The sequence below is a fragment of the Pantherophis guttatus genome, chromosome 10, assembly GCF_059756535.1.
Source record: "Pantherophis guttatus breed Tessera chromosome 10, ASM5975653v1, whole genome shotgun sequence".
Taxonomy (NCBI): Eukaryota; Metazoa; Chordata; class Lepidosauria; order Squamata; family Colubridae; genus Pantherophis; species Pantherophis guttatus.
The window spans coordinates 3,042,095-3,062,956 of NC_142072.1; the positions used below are offsets into that span (position 1 = coordinate 3,042,095).

The window sequence follows — 20,862 nt, forward strand, 5'->3', positions numbered from 1 at the left end:
TTAAAAGGCATTTAACAGACAGGGTGTGTTGCTATTCCTAAATCTCTGTAATGTTTCGGATTGGCACCGTCCCTTCCACGTTTCAGCACCTCCCGTGCCATGAAAGCTCGCCCAGAGACCCATATTTTAGCCTTTTAAATTGTCAAATGGGTTTTAATTTGAATGTTTTAAATTTTGGGCCACAGTGATATCATTCTTTTTTAATGATTTTAAATTTTGTATTGGTATGTGTCTTAGTTCTGGCTGTGCACCGCCCTGAGTCCACTAGGAGAAGGGTGGGATATAAATTGAATAAAATAAATAAATAAATAAAATAAATAAAATATTTGCAACTTTTTTTTTTTTTTTTTGTGGGTGGGGTGGATTCGAGCCCTGTGCCAAGTCCCAGATGCAGCTCTTTCCCTGGATGGATGTATACAGAGTCCCGGAAAGATATGCTTGCTGGACGCATCACCCTCCCTCCCCCTCCCCCTCCCCCTCCCCAAGATCGCTCGTTCCTTTGCTTCCCCCCCTCCCTCTCCGCCTATTCCATTGGCCCGGTGGTGAATCACAAAAAGCATTTTGAGACGGGTGGGACAGACCGACGGACGGACGGACGGACGGGTGGGTGGGCAGGGCTCGAACACGTATCCCACCCACCCCCCCCCGCTCCGCCCGTACCGAGGGAAGAGATGGAAAACCATCTTCTCAGTACCTCGGAAGTTGTGTCTATAGCAACTGTCCTAGCCCGACGCCTGGGAGATACCCAGGGAGACGGAGAAGATGGGCAAGAGGAAGAAGAAGAAAAAAAAAACACGGTGTAAGGAAGAAGGCTGGGGCTGCTGGCTCCGTTGAGTTGGGCTCTTTTCCATGGGGTGGGCTGGGGGGAAAAGAGTACCCCTCTGTTTCCTATCCTCCTCTTTGTAAAAATCCAGCTGGGTCTCGGTCCTAACTGGCCAACAATTCCTCGAGGGTATTAAAGCCATCTCTCTCTCTCTCTCTCTCTCTCTCTCTCTCTCTCTCTCTCTCTCCCTCTCTCTCTCTCTCTCTCTCTCCCTCCCTCTCTCTCTCTCTCTCTCTCTCTCTCTCTCTCTCTCCCTCCCTCTCTCTCTCTCTCTCTCTCTCCCTCCCTCTCTCTCTCTCTCTCTCTCTCTCTCTCCCTCCCTCTCTCTCTCTCTCTCTCTCTCTCTCCCTCCCTCCCGCTGGTAGCCAGGGTGGGGATCCCCTGCCAGGAGGAGACGGAGGGAGCCCTGGGGGTGCCCCAATCCTGCCCAGCCCAGGCTGGAGAGGTGGGGTCGGAGCGGAACCCCCAACAGGGCTGAGGAGGATGAGGCTGGGCAGCAGGCGAAGGGGCTGGGGGTGGAGTGGAGCCGAGGCACGGCCGGGAACGCTCAGCCCCGGAGGAAAGAGGGATCGAGCCCCGCGAACAGCTGCGACCGCCACTTACCTTCCAAGCCCCTTCCTCTTCCGCGATGGCTGAGCCGAGCCCGGTTACTTCTTGGCCATGCGGGCTCCCGGGGTGGGTGGGTGGGTGGGTGGCTTCGGTGGGGCGGCCGGCAAGGCGGGAGGCGGGGGAGGGGGACCCCAAAGACAGGAGCCCCGGGAGAGCGGCCGCTGGCAGAGAAGCGGCCCCAGCCAGCCAGCCAGCCGCCCGCCCGCCCGCGTGCCTCGCTCGCAGCCCAAAGAGCCCGCCTCTGGGGGAGGCGGCGAGGGCTGGAGGGAGGGAGGGGCTGGCAGGCGGGAGATGAGGAGGAGGAGGAGGAGGAGAGAGGAGGAGGAAATAGGAGGAAGGAGGAGGGAAGGAGAGAGGTGGATGAGGGAGAGGAAGGAAGAGAAGGGGGAGGAAAAAGAGGAGGGAGGAGGAGGAAGGAAGAGGAGGAGGAAGAGGAAGGAAGAGGGGGAGGGAAGAGGAGGAGGAGGAGGGAAGAGGAGGAGGAGGAAGGAAGGTAGAGGAGGGGGAGGAAGAGGAGGAGGAGGAGGGAGGAGGGAATAGGAGGAAGGAGAAGGAGGAGGAGGGGGAAGGAGGAGGAGGAGAAAGGAGGAGGTGAAGGAAGGAAGAGGGGGAGGAAGAGAAGGAGGAAATAGGAGGAAGGAGAAGGAGGAAGAGGGGGAAGGAGGAGGAGGAGAAAGGAGGAGGAGAAGGAAGGAAGGAAGAGGGGGAGGAAGAGGAGGAAGGAGGAGGAGGGAATAGGAGGAAGGAGAAGGGGAGGAAGAGGAGGAGGGAAGAGGAGGAAGGAGGAAGATGAGGAGGAAGAGAAAGGAAGAGGGGGAGGGGAGGGGGAGGAAGAGGAGGAGGAGGAGGGAATAGGAGGAAAGAAGACGAGGAGGAAGAGAAAGGAAGAGGGGGAGGAAGAGGAGGAAGGAGGAGGAGGAAGAGGAGGAGAGGGCTGGGCAGCGGGGAGGGGGACCCTGGGAGGATCTGCGGAGGGAGCCAGCACCCCCCAACTCCAGGTATTGACAAAATTGAAGTGGGAACAAGAAGGCGCCCAGCAAAAGGTAGGGGAACTACAAGCCCCATCATCCCCAGTAGCGAGAGGCTGAATCTATCAGGGGTCCTCGGATAACACCAGGGGTCCAGAGGGTCGTGACACGAAGGGTCAACTCTGCCAGGTCTCCCCACTTGGCCTTCCCGGACTCTTTGGCTCTCCGGCCCAGAGACGGAGGAGCCATTTCAGCACCCAGGAGGGGCGGACAGCTCCCCAACTGCTCCCCAACCCTTTGCGTCTTCTTCTCCTGCCTTCAAATGGGCCGATTTCTTATTTCTAGCTCAATCCATCTTCGTTCAGGTTTGCCTTTTGGCCCAACAGGAGGCAGGATTCGATCTCAAACCCTAGCTCGTGGTCCCGGTGGCAGTTCCTTTCCCAGTAGAAATTATTTATTAGATTTTTATTCCTGCCTTTTATTACTTTATAGGTAACTGGAGGCCACCGCCAATCCTAATGCAGATAATGCACATTCTACCACAATTGAGTCCAAGATTTCTGTTGTTAAGTGGGACGTTTGTTAAGACAGTTTTCCCTGTTTTACGACCCTTCTTTCCACCGTTGTGAAGTGAACCACTGCAGCAGCCAAGTTAGCAACGAGGCTGTTAAGGGAATCTGGCTTCTTCCCCATTGATTTTGCTTGTCAGGTCGCCAAACTGGGATCAGATGAGCCCAGAAGGCTACAACCGTCACAAATAAGAAACCAAGCTCCTGGATTTTGATTACGTGACCATGGGGATGCTGCAACCGTCGTTAAGCGTGAAAAACGACCATCGGTTGCTTTTTTTCTGTGCCCTGGTAACTTCAAACGGTCACTAAACGGAACTGTTGCAAGTCCGGGACTAGCTGTACGCCTTCCTCCTCCCATTTCCCCCACAACAGCCGTGTGAGGTTGGTTGAGGGAAAAGTGATCTCCCTTGCCGAATCTGGAAAATGGAAATGTAGTGTGGACCTTTTTTCTTCTAGACAGGTTTGAAATCCCGGAGTTCCTAACTAGGGTCCATAATGGCTGGAAATTCTGGGGAGGGGGCCCACAACACGGGGCCTTTGTGGGGCAAAGGCCCAGAGAAGGGAGAAACTGTGAATCTCTTGGAAATTCGAGAAAGGCAGGGAACCGCATTTTCTCGGGAGGTAAACACCTCAACTTTTCAATTTATGACTTTGATCGAGCCGAGAATGACCACTGTATGACACTGTTGTGTCATTAAGTGGATCACATGTCCACGCCCAACGTTAGGACTTTTGCAGGGGTTACAGCAATGTGGGGTTTGTTTAACAAATCCATTATACCCAGAAACTGGGAGTGGGGGGGGGCACGGGGAAATTAAAAATTGTGGTCACGGGGCTGCAGGACAGCTGTCAATCAAGTTGGTTGCCAGGCGCCCAAAATGCGATGTGGCTGCGTGGGTGCGTACGTGTGTGCAGCCGTTAAGAATTTCAAAATCGGGCCGTAAGTATTGCTTTTTGGGTGGAGGGTGTGGGGGGGGAAGGCTCGTCGTAACTTCGAATGGTTGTTAAGCGAGGACTACTTGTGTACTTTCCCTGCTTCTGGTTAAATGTCTTAAAACGGAAGGAGAATCCGTCGCCTCTTGAGGCAGGCAGTTCCTCCATCCCTCCATCGATCAAAGGCGTCTCCCCCGTTTATTTATCTAATCCCGTCTGATCTGCAAGATCTCCCTTCTTGGCTTTCGGGCGGCTTTTCGAAAGCGAACGGTGAATTCTCCTCCATTTTCTGCAGAACAGCTGTTCCTCACTGATCCCTTAATCTCCTCAGCAAGATCAACTAACGCCTGGGCTCTTTCGAGGGTTCCTGAGGAGGATCTAGATTTTCCAGACACCTTGAGGGTGGAGGCCTCCGTTCCTGCAAAAGGTTCGGTAACCCCAGTCCTCGTTTTCTGCAGCTTTTAAGAAGCTCGTCGGAATAGAGATACAGCAGAATCCGGTTCGAGCCCTCCTCAGAATTGGATTCCTGGATGTCAACAGCCCGAGGCACACGCATGCACGCACACACACACACACCTCCATCCCCAGGAGACACGCTGTTGTGTGACTTATGCAACGCGTGGAACTCTGGCTCCGCCTCCCTCCCAGCCATGGGGTGATTTCCCTCGCCTGAAGCCGAGGCGTGTGAACGGCCCACACTCCCTACAGGTGAAGACAAAACACACCTTGCGTGCCAAGGAGATGCTGTGGGGGCTTCCTGAACGGACAAGGGCAAGGCTACGGTTCCAGCCCCCCCACCTTTCCCAGCAGGGTAAGATACCACCCCCCCAAAAAAACACCCCTTCCTAATTGCAACGCTGCAAACTTCATTCTCTCCTCTTTCTCCCAAGCCATCTGTTCTCATTGGCCAGCAAAATCTGGAACAGGGACAGCTCTGTCGCTGTGCTGGGGAATAGGAGGAAGGAGGGAGGGAGGAGGAAGAGGAGGGAGGAAGAAGAGGGAGGAAGAGGAGGAAGGAGGGAGAAGGAAAAGAAGGAGGGAGTAGGAGGGAGAGGGAGGAGGTACAGGAGGGAGGAGGAAGAAGAGGAGGGAGGGAAGAGGTACAGAAGGAGGGAGGAGGGAGGAGGGAGAAGGAAGGAGGAAGAGGAGGAGGGAGGGAGGAAGAGAGGGTGGAGGAAGGAGGAGGAAGCGGGAGGGAGGAGGAAAAGGAGGGGAAGAGGAGGTGGAGGAGGGAGGAGGAGGAAGAGGAGGGAGGGAAGAGGTATAGAAGGAGGGAGGAGGAAGAAGAGGAGGGAGAAGGAGGAAGAGGAGGAGGGAGGGAGGAAGAGAGGGTGGAGGAAGGAGGAGGAAGCGGGAGGGAGGAGGAAAAGGAGGGGAAGAGGAGGTGGAGGAGGGAGGAGGAGGAAGAGGGAGGAGGAAGAAGAGGGAGGAAGAGGAGGGAGGAAGAAGAGGGAGGGAGGAGGGAGGAAGAGGAGGAAGGAGGGAGGAGGAAAAGGAGGAGGGAGGAGGAAGAAGAGGAGGGAGGGAGGAGGAAGAGGGAGAAGGAAGGAGGAAGAGGAGGGAGGAGGAAGAAAAGGAGGGAGGAGGAGGAAGGAGGAAAAGGAGGAGGTGGAGGAGGAAAAAGAGAAGGAGGTAGAGGAGGAGAAGGAAGAGGAGGGGGAGGAGGAGGAGGAGGAAAGTGAGAATCTGGAGATGTTGATGTGGGGAAGAGCAGCAGCACCCCACAGCCTCCTCCATTAGTACCAACACCACCCGAACACATAAGGCAGGAGGCTCAATCGACTGGTATTCTTAGCCTCAACTTTCAAAGGGTCAAATTCAGATTTCAGTTGGGAAACTTCTCCCGTGTTCTAGCTTGATTCAAAGCATCCAAGGCTCCCCAGACGAGAGCAAAAAGGGGACTTGGGCCATTCAAAGGCCCGGTGGGAGGCGCATCCTTGCCTCTTAAGAGCTGCGGTGGCTCAGTGGTTAGAGTGCAGTACTGCAGGCTACGTCTGCTGACTGCCGGCTGCCTGCAAATTGGCAGTTTGAATCTCACCAGGCTCAAGGCTGACTTGGCCTTCCGTCCTTCTGAGGTCAGTAAAATGAGGACCCAGATTGTTGAGGGCAAGAGGCTGACTCTGTAAACCGCTTAGAGAGGGATGTATAGCGGTATATAAGTCTAAGTGCTACGGCTCTTTTTTCCTTCCTTCCTTCCTGTTAAAAGTGCAGTATTGCAGGCTAACTCAGCCCACAGCCAGGAGTTCAAATCCCACCAGGCTCAAGGTTGACTCAGCCTTCCATCTTTTCTGAGGTCGGTAAAATGAGGACCCAGATTGTTGGGGGGGCCAGAGGCTGACTCTGTAATCCGCTGAGAGCTGGAAAGCACTGTGAAGCGGTATATAAGTCTAAGTGCTTATTGCTATTGCTATTATTATCCCCCTCTGATATTTTTCTTCCGTTCTCTTGGAAGACTTAAGTGGCCCCTTACTCTCAGAAGCTCTGCCAGCTGGACAGAGAGGACGCCGAGTGCGAGTAACTTAGCAGCGGTTCTCAAGTCTTGTTGTGCCAGATTATTTGTCCTGACAGAGAGCAGACATCACTCATCGTACCTGCGGTCCTCGACTTACAACCACCAGTGAGCCCGAAGTTCACATTGCTACGTGAGAAATTTGTTAAGCGAGTTTTGTCCCATTTTTTCTTGACACCGTTCTTAAAGTGACTCACCGAAGCTGTTAAGTGAGTAACTCGGTTGTTAAGTGAATCTGATTTCCCCCATTGACTTTGCTTGTCAGAAGGTCGCAAAACGGGATCAGGTGATCCCTGGGACACGGCGACCGTCATAAATAGGAAGCAGCCCGCCAAATTTTTGATCCCGTGACCCCCGGGGGATGTTGCAACAGGGCCGTAAGTGTGAAAAATGGTCATAAGTCACTTTTTTCCCAGTGATCGCCGTTGCCAGCTTTGAACGAACTAAACAACTTTCAATATTTGTCACTAAACGAACTGTGGACTATCTGTACAAATATTTATTTTCTATTTATGATGGTCTGAGTCATTCGGAGGAGCCCCCCCGCCCCCCCTTCTTGGAGGCACACGGAGACAAATAAGTTACTAAAGTTTGCTGTCCGCAGAGCACTTCCTGTGTTTGTGGCACATCCTTTCGGGTTGGCAGCAGTTACGCCAGTGAAAAGTGTCATGGGAAGGGATTGGGTCTTCTCGCCGCCCTTCGCAGCCGCCTAAATTAAATTTCCACGCTCTTTCCGGGACCCTGGAGAAGGCTGGGAGAATCCTTTGCATGAGGCTCTGCTCCCGATTCCATTCCTCATTTCTTGGGGATGAAAAGAGTGGGTGGGTGGGGAGGAAAAGCACAGCCAGACCCCTCACGTTCTTGGTCCTTGGCCATCCGTAGCCTCAACTCTGGAATCTTGCTCCTGCGCGGAAACGTTTGGTGGGGATGCCCGGTTTGTTGCTTCCACCCGAAGCCGCTCTAGAAGGCACTGGACGACGTCCGTCAGGCTGTGCTGTATTGAGAGGGGAAAAGCGGTGTGTGTTTGTTTGAAAATTTATACTGCCGCCTGTTCACACATGGCGACATGCCCACCGAGGCCTGCACAAAACCATGCGGGCCGCTGCATTTTGCACCAACTGGAGCTTCAAACACACACACACACAAATGAGGTTTTGCAGGATAACCTGTTTGTAATTGTTAACTGTAAATTAAATTGTAATTCAACTGTAACTTGAAAGAGGAACGTTCTGGTAAATGTTGCCTCTGCCTTTTGGGTGGGCTTTGCTGGAGGTGCCTTCTACCCCCTTCCTCTCCTGGCACACAAACCTGGAGTATATGCAGCCCCTTCAGACACACCACGGCCAGTTCGCAGAGTCCGTCGCAGGTCAGGTCTACGTAGTCCATGGACAACAAAGGGCTGGGGAAAGTGCGTTGCCAGAGGAGGCGGAAGTCCCCGCGAGGCTGCTGGGAACAGTGGCGTCTCGCTGTGGTCGCGACACGCGTGTTTTCAGCCCGGTATTTGTAGCATAAAAGCTCCTAAAAGACCAAAGAGGTTGCATAATACTGCTAAGCAGGAGATGAAAAATAAAATCAATCTAGAATCTCAGCGTTCTTAAAAAACCAAGTTTCTATCCCTCATGGTTACGGAAGCGAAAGAGGGACATTTTCAGCTGCTGGCATCTGATCCTCTCAAGCCAAAGATATTTGTGGCATTAAAGCTCCTAAAAGACCAAGGAGGCTGTATAATACTGCTAAGCAGGAGATGAAAAATAAAATCAATCTAGATCTCTAGAATCTCAGCGTTCTTAAAAAACCAAGTTTCTATCCCTCATGGTTATGGAAGCGAAAAAGGGACATTTTCAGCTGCTGGCATCTGATCCTCTCAAGCCAAATATATTTGTGGCATTAAAGCTCCTAAAAGACCAAGGAGGCTGTATAATATTGCTAAGCAAGAAATGAAAAATAAAATCAACCAATGTAGGCGTTGCGGCTTGTCAGCCACTGGCCCCTCCAGCACCAGAATCAGAGGAGGAGGAGGAGGAGGCGTGGGAGTCAGGATCAGCATCAAGGCAACCTGAGAGCTCCAAGAGGGAAGAGGGGATGGAGCTGGCAGAGAAAGAGAGACAGAGGCGGAGTCTGGACCGTCCATCAGCCCTCAGATGGAGAGTCAATGGCCGCCAGGTCTGGAGGTGGCTGACGAGGAAGAGGAGGAACAGCTGAGTCCAGTGCCTGACAAAGGGAAGCGCAGAAGGCAGAGGAGAGGAGAGCAGTGGAAATCTATGAGCCGGTCCTCGGGACGGAAGAGCCACCGCTGCTAGTGAAGCCCTACCCTAGCTCTGGGCAGTGGTGAAATGTAAAATTTGTTACTACCGGTTCTGTGGTCGTGGCTTGGTGGTGGTGGGTCATGTGACTGGGTGGGCATGGTCAACGTTTTGTTTTGTTTTTTACTTTTAAAAGCCGAAGAGGTTGTAGAAAACATGCTTTTAAAAGCCTCTGAGGATCCCAGCTGAGCCGCACGATCATCAGAGGCTTTTTTTTTTTTACTTTTAAAAGCATTTTTTCGGCCAAAGAGCCAGATCTGACCATACCGTGGGCCTCGTGTTTGACACCCCTGGTCTAGGAAAATGCCTTTTTTAAAAAAAAGTTTTTTAATTTGTTTAAGACAAACAAACATTTAATACATCATTCATTTCTTCCGTGTGACATCTCGGTGTTATCTCCAAAAAGTTCTTCTCTTCTCTTATCTCTTCTATCTTCGTTCTCACCAAGTCCATTACAAAAATTTTCCACTAATATAGTATTCTTGTTATAACATTTTTTTTATCAATCTCTTTTATTATCTCTTTTCCAGCCAAGAGTAAAATTGCTTCCATATCTTAAAGTATTCTGACTCTTCTCTTTCTTTTATCATCATAGTTGATCTGTTCATTTCTGCACAGTCTAGAATTTTTTTAATTACTTTAGGAAAATGCCTTTAATCGTAATTTAACTGGGAAAAAAACAAGACAGCCATACCTTGCCACAAGGACAGGAATGGCCAACCTCTTTACCTGCCCGTAGGTGCCCAGCAGGATCTCCGGCTCGCTATCGAAGTCGACATCTGTCACTAGGGCACAGAGCACGCTGTCATACTGGTCACTCAGGGGTAAGACCAACTGGTCCTCCAGACCACTGTGCAGCACGTTCCTAGAAGGGACGGGGAAAAAAAAAACCAAGCTCTTGAGCAAGCAGAAGCCAGGTGGGTGGGTGGGTGGACAGATTTCCCATTCCATCTACTTTACTTACCGGTAAACCACCGAGAGTTCGAGCGTGCTGGTTACGAGGACGCTGTAGCTTTGAGGGTTGGGATCGGTGCTGCCTGGGTGAGATGCAAAGGATCATAGAGCAGAGAAGTTGGGTTGAACGTTGTGCTTCCCAACCTTGGCGACTTGAAGTCCACCCCTCTTCGAGTTGGTTGAGAAAGATGGAGATGAGGATTTACATGGTTCCTCTGGGCCGCCAAGGGGGAGACTGTCCTTCCCAGTCCCCATTTCCCCTTCCCTTCGGATCTCACCTTTCGAAGACACGATCCCAGGTGGGTCATCAGGCTGACCGATGCTTGGGAGAGCAAAAACCAGGACCTTGGAGATGGGACCATCCTGTTGGATGCTCCAGCTCTGCAGCACCACTTGAGTCCAGAGGAAGAGAAGGGGCACCAATCAGTCAACCCAAGCGCCCTTCGCTTACCAGGCTGCAGTCCAAGCTTTCAGGAAGAGCCAGAGTTAAGCCCCCACCCCCCACCCCACCCCGAGGAAAGGGATGGAGGAGGAGGGGGGGGGAAATCTTACCTCGCTCGGCTGGTTCAACCTGAGCAACCCGGATGTATCCGCTCTGGCAGCCAAAAGCTGTGATCCGCTGACCCGAATGGGGAATGTTGTAGACGTCGAGCCAGAGGACGCTGTGAAGAGGGGAAGGATCGTGAGACAAAGGTTTGGGGGGAAGGAGGGAGGGAGGGAAGGAAAGAAAGAAGGAAGGAAGGAAAGAGAGAAGGGAGGGAGGGAAGGAAGGAAAAAAGGAAGGCGAGAAAGAAGGGAGGGAGGGAGGGAGGAAGGAAGGAGGGAGGGAGGGAGGATGGGAGGGAGGGAGGGAAGGAAGGAAGGAAGGAAGGAGAGAAAGAAGGGAAGGAGGGAGGGAAGGAAGAAAGGAAGGAGCGAAAGAAGGAAGGGAAGGAGGAAGGGAGGGAAGGAAGGAAAGAAAGGGAGGGAGGAAGGAAGGAAGGAGTGAGGGAGGATGGGAGAGAAGGAAGAAAGGAAGGAGAGAAAGAAAGGAAGGAGCGAAAGAAGGGAGGGAAGGAGGGAAGAAAGGAAGAAGAGAAAGAAGGGAGGGAGTGAAGGAAGAGAAGAAATGAAGGAGAGAAAGGAGGGAGGGAAGGACAGAAGGAAGGGAGGAAAATGGGAATGAGAAGGACAGAAGGATGGAAACAAGGAAGGAAAGAAAGAAAAAGAGGAAAGAAGGAAGGGTTAGGGCTAGGGCTCCATTACTGTCATAAACTGAGGATTACCTGTGTTAAGTCCCTACGGCACCCAACACACTAACCTCTAGTTTAATTAGCAAACCGCAAACGTCTTGGTTTCACACAAGACGTCCAACTAAACCCAATCAGCCACATTACGGCTAAGCGGATCACTGAGCCAAGTCACGATCCGTTGCCTCCTTTCATTCTGCCCACCTCGAGCCTTGATAACAAACCAGGTTTGCTTACTTGCTGGGCAGTTCCTTAAGCTCTGGAAAGAGATTCTCGACCGGCTGCTCCTCAAATTGATGGAGCTCTTCATTCTGCAACATAAATAAATAAAATAAGGTACGGGCAGGTCCTTGTCTTACGACCCCCATTAAGCCCCAGAATTCTGCCTACAGCCTTGGGATTTCCGGGGGGGTCTCCTATCCAATTGCTATTTAGCTCTGCTCACATAGAAGAGGGGGACAAAGAAATCCATATTTTCTGCTTGGCCCTTATTATTTCTTTCCCCAGTTCATCTTTATTTTCCTCCCAGCCCAAAAATTATAAACACAGGTAGTCCTTGACCTACAACACAATTGGGGCCCAGGTTTCCATTGCTAGTTGCTTAAGTGAGTTTTGTCCCATTTTTTACGACCGTCCTGGCCACAGTTGTCTAGTGAATCACTGCACTTGTTAAGTTAGTCACAGGGTTGTTAAGTGAATCTGATTCCCCCCTTGGTTTTGCTGGTCAGGGGAGGGGATCACGTGACCCTCCCGGAGGCATTGCAACCGTCATAAATTACGAGTCGGTCTGAAATTGGAATCCCGTGATCAAGGGGGAATCCCACAAAGGTTGTAACTCTGAAAAAGGGTCGTTAAGTCACTTTTTAATCAATCCCCGTTGTAACTCTTGAACGGTCACTAAATGAAGCGTTGTAAATCGAGGACTACGTGTAGCTGAGAGATGACCTTTCCATTCCGAAGACTCCATCAGAAATTTCTAATCGTGATGACTCAAAGCTTTGCCAGTCCCTCCCTCCCTCGCTCAGCTCACACCAGAAAAGGTGTAAAAACTGTTGGCTTTCTTTCTTTCTTTCTTTCTTTTTTTTTAACTTTAAGAGATGAAAGGCTTTATCTCACTACACAGTGATTTGATCAGGGGGAAAAAGATACCAGAGATATGATGGAACAAAAGAAAGAAAAGGGGAAGGGGGCCTTTGCAGTAGAATCATCATCATCTTTTAACAACCCCATAATTCCTTGGGGGGTGGAGTCTGAATGGAGCTGAGTGTTTACTGGCCGGATGCCTTTCCTGTTGCCAGTACGGAGTTTTGTTCAGCAGATAATATTCTCATTGTGCCCAGGGAGAGAGAAATATCTGCCTCTACCTAGGATTGAACTCACAGCCTCCTGACTGTGAGGCAAAATCTCCACCTCTAAGCCACCGCACCACTCCAACCTTTGCAGTAGAATACCGGGATTTTTTTTTTTAAAAAAAAACAAGAAACCACAAAGGACGTAAAGGAGAACTCCAGGGGCACCATAGAGGAGAGGGACTAGAATGCCCAGAGAGGCCAAGGCCATCTGGAGATCTCACCTCTTTGTAAAGATGAATCGCGGGATCGTTTCCACTCAGAAGGAAGACGGTCTCCGGCCGATCAGCAACTTGGACTCTACGACACCAAAAATGACATCGAACGTGTCAGTTGTCAAGTTTCCAAAAGATGAAATCCCAGCACTGTACTCCACAAGGAGAATACATGTGTTCAAATGCAAAATCTGTGTCTAGTTTAATGAAAAGGAGGAGGAAGGGGTGGCCTGATAGCGGCCTTCCAATGTCTGAAGGGGCTGCCCCAAAGAAGAAGGGGTCAACCTATTCTCCAAAGCACCTGAGGGCAGGACAAGAAGCAATGGGTGGAAACTAATGAAGGAGAGAAGCAACTTAGAACTAAGGAGAAATTTCCTGATAGTTAGAACAATTAATCAGTGGAACAACTTGCCTCCAGAAGATGTGAATGCTCCAACACTGGAAGTTTTTAAGAAGAGGTTGGATAACCATTTGTCTGAAGTGGTGTAGGGTTTCCTGCCTAAGCAGGGGGTTGGACTAGAAGACCTCCAAGGTCCCTTCCAACCTCTCTTATTTTGTTATTACTGTGTTTCTCCAAAAATAAGACCCAACCAGAAAATAAGCCCTATCATGATTTTTCAGGGTGCTCGTAATATAAGCCCTACCCCAAAAATAAGCCCCCGTTAAGATCGTCAGCCAGACGGACTCATTTAGTACTGTATTTCCCTGAAAATAAGACCTAACCGGAAAATAAGCCCTAATGAGTCTTTTTGGAACAAAAATGAATATAAGACCTGGTCTTATTTTCTGGGAAATAAGAAAGGTAATATCCGTTTAGAGTAATTTTCCCCAACCAAGGAAACCATTGGATTTCAAAGATCAGCATCTACAATTAGGTATTGCCAAAGTTGAGTTAGGGGCATATTAATTTGAGGCTTGCTGTACGTCAAAACGCCAGAAAGAGGCCAGTTTAAGAGAATTGCTCTCTCGCCAGTTCCACTTGTGGACACTGGGCAAAGGAAGGAATAGAAAAGAATTCATTATCCTATGTTTCTGATCAGATCCTTGTTCCTTCTCGAGTGCGGAAGCGTCTCAGAGGAGACATGGCTAAGGGAGTGACTCATGACGAGGGATAAAGGGCTGGCTCATCGAAGAGGAAGCAAGGCTGAGTTTAACCATAGTAACAACTTTGGAGCTGCGGTGCACCTCCAACTAGTTTAATTTAGAAGATTCTTGGAGCTCTACTCATCAGCTGGGTGGAGAACTCAAAGCATCCTGCTCAGAAAGTGAAGCAGACAAATATAGAAAGTGTATGTTTTCCCTGAATTATATTAGTCATGGCAGACTTACGTCATTCTCCGGGTTCAAGGCCATGAACATCGCTCGCTGGGGAACAACAAATTTTCTTTCTTTCTTTCCTTCCTTCCTTCCTTCCTCCCTCCCTTCTTCTCTCCCTCTCTCCCTCCTTCCTTCCATTCCTATTTTCTTCCTCTCTCCCTCATCTTGCATTCCCTTTTCTTGTCTTCCCCTTCCTTCCTTCATTCTTTGTTTTGCCCATTCCTTCCTTCCTTCTCTCCCTCTTTTCCTTCCCTATTTCCTTCCTCCCTCCCTCATCTTGCATTCACTTTTCTCATCTTCCCCTTCCTTCCTTGCCTTCTTCTTCCTTCTTCTCTCCCTTCCTTCCATTCCTATTTCCTTCCTCCCACACCTTGCACTCTCCTTTCTCGTCTTCCCCTTCCTTCCTTGCCTTGCCTTCTCCTTCCTTTCTTCCTTCCCTCCTTCCTTCTTCTCTCCTTCCCTCCCTCCTTCCATTCCTATTTCCGTCTTTCCTTCCTCCCTCATCTTGCATTCTCCTTTCGTCTCCTGTCTTCTCCTCCCTTCCTTGTCCTGACTTGTTCTTCCTTCTATTCCCATTTTCTCCCTCCCTCCCTCCCTTCTTTCCTTTCCTGCCTTATCTGCCCTTCTTTCTTTTCCTTTTCTTTCCTTCCCTTCCCTTTCTAAAAGACAAGTAAACACCGATATGTGGAGTTTCTGCATGGATACGTCTGCGTTAACATTGGCAGGGGAAGGCGGCTAATGGCAAAGGCCTGCTTTTTTGAGCTACGTACTCTGCATGGTACAGCTGGAAAGGTGTGAACTGCAATTCCAGGTTCAAGCAGCTTTCTGTGAAGAACCCAAAAGGGGGAAAAAAGTTAACAGGTATAAAAACCAATGAGAAACAGGATCTGACTGAGAAGGAAGCTCAGCAGAAGCACCTCACTGAGGACTAGGAGCATAGGCTTTCCAAGCAGAGGAAAGACCTGCAGGAGTGCAAGGCCAGGTACCAGCACCTGGAAGCTCAGCGGGCTGAGATGGTCAGCCAGTTCCAGGCCATGATGCAGTCCCGCTGGAACAAAGTCCTCTGGCTCTTTGCCACCAGTGGCGCTTCCCTCCTGCCTTCACCCAAAGCCCCACACCAGGAGGCTGAAGAAGACCCCAAGTTGGAATTTCTGCCCCCCTCCGACCCACACAAGTAGACCCTGAAGGGGGAGACTCTCTGCAGCAACACAAGCGTTCACTGCACTTATCCGGCCCAGGGACCGTAGTTTGAGGACCCCTGATTTAGCGCAATATAAATAATGCAAATAATCTTTCTGTGGACCATCAAAATTTTCTCGTGGACCACCAATGGTCCACGGACCACCTGTTGGTGACCGCTGCTTTAGAAAGCCTTGAAGAGGCCAGGGAAGGAAAAGGAGCCGAGGTGGCGCAATGGTTAGAGTGCAGTACTGCAGCTACTTCAGCTGACTGCTAGTTCAGCAGATCAAATCTCACCGGCTCAAGTTTGACTCAGCCTTCCATCCTTCCAAGGTGGGTAAAATGAGGACCCAGATTGTTGGGGGGCAATATGCTAATGCAATATGCTATTATGCAATATGCCAAATGCTAACTTTGTAAACCGCTTAGAGAGGGCTGTAAAGCACTATGAAGCGGTATAGAAGTCTAAATAAAAAAATAATAAAAAAAACGGGGGGGGGGGAGATGGAATCGCAGAAGTTGTGCAGAGAAAACTCACGTGCAATCGAATCCAGATTATATTCAGAGCCGGGTTCATAGTCGCAATAAATATTAAGGAAGGGGCTGGCTTTGTCTCCAGAATCCTGAAAAAGGAAAATAAAACCATTTAAAAAACAAAAAAAAATGTGGTTTATATTCCACGATGTGAAAAAAGTTTGGGGCAGAAATAGGGATGGAAATGCCTGGAATTCAGAGTGACGTCTTGCAAACAGACCCCAGGTGTGCCAGAACACACCAGGTAGTGGAAAGCTACCGGGGGGGGGGGGGGATGTTTTTGGCTGACCTGTGATTATGACAAAGGAATAAAATTACAGTTAGTCCTCGACTTAGGACCACAAGGGAGCCCAACTTTTCTGTTGCTCAGCGAGACAGTTCTTACGTGAGCTTTCTTAAGCGAATCCCTGCCGTTGTTCAGTTACTCGCATGGTTGTTAAGTGAATCCGGCTTCCCCACTGACTTGGTGCTTGTCAGATGGTCGCAAAAGGGGATCACGTGATCCCGGGACACGACGACCGTCATAAATAGGAGTCTGTTGCCAAGCATCCGAAGTTTGATCATGTAATCGCAGGGATGCGGCAACAGTTGTAAGTGTGAAAAAACGGTCATAAGTCCCTTTTCTCAGTGCCGTGGTGACTTCAAACGGTCGTTAAATTAAACCGTTGTAAGTCGAGGACTACCTGCATTATCCACCGGACCTGTCACTAAGTGAATAAAGATGAGTGATGGAGAACACAGGTTCTAGGGAAAAGATGAGAAATATGTTTAGCCAAAAAAAAAGGGGGGGGGGCGAGGAACCAAGAGAAAATTCATACACAATTATCATATTAATGGTATTTTTTTTCTTTTAACACCAGTGTTACATGTTAATAAAGCCTATAAAATATCCTTGGGCTGCTGCCAATCATTCCATCCCGCCCAGTTGCTAAGCAACAGCAAGAAGAGTCGGAATAACCAGGAATAGTCAACTGGGAATATGAGGGACAGGAAATACTCCCCCCCACCCCCAAAAGAATCCAGCGCATGAGACATAGAAAAGCATAGATCTCAGAGTGCCTAGAGTGTCCTCTAGATTTTATCTTATTAAAGCAGCCTTAGTCCATATGGATGGGGACAATCCCATGATTGATTTGAGGGGTGAGCCGCGGTGGCGCAGTGGTTAGAGTGCAGTACTGCAGGCTACTTCTGCTGCCTGCTGGCTGGCTGCAATTTGGCAGTTCGAATCTCACCAGGTTCAAGACTGACTCAACCTTCCATCCTTCCAAAGTGGGTCAATGAAGACCCAGATTTCTAGGGAGCAATATACTGACTCTGTAAACAGCTTAGAGAGGGCTGTGAAGTGGTATATAAGTCTAAGTGCTATTGCTCTTCCTTTTCTCTCTCTCTCCTTCCTTCCTTCCTTCGATGGTGCAGTGTGGTTAGAATGCAGCATTGCAGGCAAACTCTGCCCACTGCTAGCAGTTCAATCCTGACCGGCTCAAAGCTGACTCAGCCTTCCATCCTTCTGAGGTCGGTAAAAGGAGGACCCAGATTGTTGGGGGCAATATGCTGTCTCTGTAAACTTCTTAGAGAGGGCTGTAAAGCAGTGTGAAGCGGTATATACCGTGTTTCCCCGAAAATAAGACCGTCTTACATTTTTTTGAACCCTGAAATAAGCGCTTGGCCTTATTGCCATGTGCTCAAAAGCCCGATTGGGCTTATTATCAGGGGATGTCTTATTTTGGGGGAAACAGGGTAAGTCTATTGCTATTTATGTAAATGAATAATCCAGACAAATCTGTGGATTGAAAGAACCCTTTGAAGTCACCTCTGGCCATTGCATGGCCTGCAATAATTCTGTTCCATTAGCAGTCAACCTACACTTGGCCAAAAAGTTAAAAGGCTATTTTGTTCTTGCATCGATGCGAGCGAATTCAGCTCGAGTCACAGAAATCGGATCAAGCACTGGGGGCCTTCCATCGTTCCAAAGTTTTCAGAGGTGCCCTCTGCTGTTTTAAATGGTAGTTTCTGTGATGTTAAGAATAAAGCCATGAATTGCTCAGATGCACCAGAGACCTTAGAGGTCTGTGTTGTTAGGCATCCTTCTTTGCCTTTTGTTTTCCCTTTTTCTTCCTTTCTTTTGTATTTTAAAATTCTGCACTCTCCTATTTGGCCTTTTATTTCCCATTGTTTCTCCTTTCTCCTTCCTTTTTTGTGTCTTTAATTGTTAATCCTAGTATGCTTATTTTGTATTTTAAAATCATAATTTTTTGTATTTTATCCTTTATTTCTTATTATTTTCCATCTCTTTTCCCTCTTTCTTGTCTTTCCACTGTTAATGTCAGTGTAATCATTTAATCATTCATGCCGGAAAACGGAAGAACACCTCTTCCGGTTTCCGGCACTGCCGCACACACAAATGCTAGCTGATTGTCGTGTGCACATGCGTGCCAGAAACCTAGAAGAGGAACGTGCGATGCCACACATGCCAGGTGACATGGCTCCACATGCCACTTCGGGCATGCGTGTGATGGGTTCGTCATCACGGATCTAGAAGGTACCTACTGAGAACAGCTGCTCGGTAGCACAATTTTGTGATGGAAACCGGAGCAAAAATCGAGTTCCAAGGACAGCCAAGAAAATGTTTGATTTGTAGCCCAGAACATTTCTGCAAGAATGCTGCATATCCAGTGGTGGGTTTCAGTTTTTTTTACTACCAGTTCTGTGGGTGTGGCATGGCTTGGTGGGCATGGCAGGGGAAGGATACTGTAAAATCTCCATTCCCTCCCCACTCCAGGGGGAGGTTACTGCAAAATCCCCATTTCCAGCTGGGACTCGGGAGGCAGAGAATAGATGGGGGCGGGGCCAGTCAGAATTGTTACTACCGGTTCTCCGAACTACTCAAAATTTCCGCTACCGGTTCTCCAGAACTGGTCAGAACCTGCTGAAACCCACCTCTGTGCATACTTTAAATGAACACAGCAAAGGTAGCCACATCACTGTAACGAATTGCAGGAAAAACAATGAATGAAATGACCTGCATACCTTAATGAAGGTGATGCCCACGACAAGGCCTCTTTTGGGAGATGGTTTGTTGAAAGTGTCAATAGAAACAATCTCAGCATCAACTGGAAGAGAGACAGAAAAAAAAAGAAGAGCTACTTATGTTATGCAAGCTTACCAAAGATCACAGGAAAAAAAAAACCACCATCTACTCTTGCAGATAGCAGTTATATTTTACAAATGCACTATTTCTAACTTGGAATCTCCTTCATATACAGGAAGCCCTCAATTTAAGACCACATTGGAGGCCAAAATTTCTATTGCTAACTGAGGATACTGCAAAATCCCCATTCCCTCCCCACTCCTGGGGGATGGATATTGCAAAATCCCTATTCCCTCCCCACTTCTGGGGAAAGGATATTGCAAAATCCCCATTCCCACCCCCTCTGGGGCCAGCCAGAGGTGGTATTTGCTGGTTCTCTGAACTGCTCAAAATTTCCGCTACCGGTTCTCCAGAACCTGCTGGATTTCACCCCTGATGCAAATATTCCAAGTGGGGTCTTCTTACCAAAGTATTACAAAGTGGCATATTATTAACACTTCACCTGATCTTGATTCTACCCCTGTTAATGCAGCAGGGAAGGCCAGGCAGGAGCCCCCAGCCCCCTCCCCTAAAGCCCCCCACCCCAGACATGGGCAGCCCCCACCCCCACCCTTACCTGGGATGTAGGTGAACTGCACCTCCCTGGCCACCGGCCGCAGGTTCCGCTTCATGTCTTGGTAGCGGAAATAAATGACTTTCCCTTTGAGGGTGGCCACCAGGAGCCCCCCCGGCCCTTCCCCAGGGGCCCCCGCCTGGCCTGGCCCCCCCAGCCCCGCTGAAAGGTCTGGTCCCCATTGGGATAAGAGCTCTCCCCCGGCTTCCTCCGCCCCTGCGGGCCCCTCTTGTCCTCGCCCGCCCCCACGAGCCGCTCCGGGCAAGGCCGCCAGCCCGTAGACGTTGCTTTGGGAGGAAAAACGGGTGAAGCTGTCTTCCAGGAAGGGGGAGCTGCGGGGAGGCTCCATCCCAACTCAGGCACCGCCGGGGACAGCCCCGTCCGCCATGTCTTCTTCCCCACCCTAGGACGCGACGGCCAGAGTGGATGGAGGGGGCTTTCGACGCTGCAGTCGCGTTGCGGGTGACATCACCGGGAGGGCGCGGCGTCGTTGGACTCTGCGCTGTTGGAAGCCAGGCGGTGACGTCATCCAAGACCCAGGCTGGAATGTTTGACCCAGTTTTTTGGCTTTTGTTTTCATTCTAATCTAAAATTGAAATTATTTTTTTTAAAAAAACGTAGGCAGCCCTTGTTTTTTCCGCATGTAATACATTTGCCCCGTTTCCTTCTTCGACTTTGCTTCAGCCCTGGAGGCTTTTCTTTTTAAAGAGGAGACTGGACAGCCGCTTGTCTTTCTGTTTTGAGCAGGGGGTTGGACTAGATGACCTCCAAGGTCCCTTTCCGCCTCTATTCTGATGGATGGACTGTAGATATTGTAAGAGAGCCTACGGTGACCTCAGTGACATTTTAGAAAAACGGGGGTTTTTCTAAAGGACAGCAGCAGCATCCGGAGAGATTTTTTTGGACTAAAGTACAGTTTTTCCCCGAAAATAAGACCCTGTCTTATATATATATATATATATTGAACCCTGAAATAAGCGCTTGGCCTTATTGCCGTGCACTCAAAAGCCCGATTGGGTTTATTATCAGGGGATTTATTTATTTATTTATTTATTTTATTTTATTAGGCTTAGATGCCACCCTATCTCCAATGGACTCAGGGCGGCTCACAATAAAAACCACAATAATCCATTATACAAAGTTAAAATGCCTAATTAAATCAGATAAAGCTAAAAAACCCATATAAAACCCCATCAATCCAGGCCGGGGGACTCGAATAACCAAGTTTTTAATTCGCGGTGAAAGGTGCGAAGGTCAGGGGCCAACCGGAGCCCCAAGGAGAGTTGATTCCAGAGGGTGGGCGCGCCCACAGAGAAGGCTCTACCCCTGGGGGCCACCAGCCAACATTGTCTCGCCGACGGCACCCTGAGCAGGCCCTCCCTATGGGCGCGAACCGGGCGATGGGATGTTGTTGCTGGCTGCAGGTGGTCCGCCAAATATCCTGGGCCTAAGCCATGTCTTATTTTGGGGGAAACAGGGTCCTTGGAAAGGTTTTTTTCCATTTCAAAAGGTCTCGAGAAACAGAATGGATTTGTAACCCATTAAAATTGATAACATGCTTGAAATATAACTAATGCCCGCTACCTATCTTCTCCTCACCCTACCCCAATTTAAATCCCACATTAGTCATTATGCCTTTAATAAGTCAAAATTCCTGATCTCTTCTG

At 49.6% G+C, this 20,862-nt stretch overlaps 2 protein-coding genes across 4 annotated transcripts in view; both read right to left on the reverse strand.

Annotated features, from left to right (window-relative positions):
• SLC8A2 (solute carrier family 8 member A2) overlaps positions 1-1,566 on the reverse strand; it is a 61,539-nt gene extending 59,973 nt beyond the window's left edge. Inside the window, exon 1 of one of the 2 annotated variants that reach the window (XM_034438098.3) lies at positions 1,427-1,566. The gene's annotated coding sequence lies outside the window, so the exon portion shown is untranslated. The remainder of the gene's footprint in view (positions 1-1,426) is intronic. The other variant, XM_034438097.3, reaches the window with a different exon arrangement.
• Positions 1,567-6,895: 5,329 nt separating this feature from the next.
• On the reverse strand, positions 6,896-19,648 carry KPTN (kaptin, actin binding protein). Of its 2 annotated transcripts, XM_034438096.3 has the most exons (12): positions 19,199-19,648; positions 18,522-18,604; positions 15,499-15,583; positions 14,552-14,606; positions 12,474-12,549; positions 11,138-11,211; positions 10,224-10,333; positions 9,950-10,063; positions 9,682-9,754; positions 9,447-9,582; positions 7,723-7,932; positions 6,896-7,408 (listed from the first exon to the last, which is right to left on the reverse strand). In XM_034438096.3, the coding sequence occupies exons 1-12, from the start codon at positions 19,542-19,544 to the stop codon at positions 7,268-7,270; spliced, it is 1,503 nt and encodes a 500-aa protein (XP_034293987.2). In that variant the 5' UTR covers positions 19,545-19,648; the 3' UTR covers positions 6,896-7,267. The 2 variants fall into 2 exon arrangements, with proteins under 2 accessions (XP_034293987.2, XP_087732383.1); XM_087876257.1 differs by lacking the exon at positions 7,723-7,932 and having other exon boundaries at positions 7,133-7,408; positions 19,199-19,640.
• Between the last annotated feature and the right edge of the window lie 1,214 nt (positions 19,649-20,862).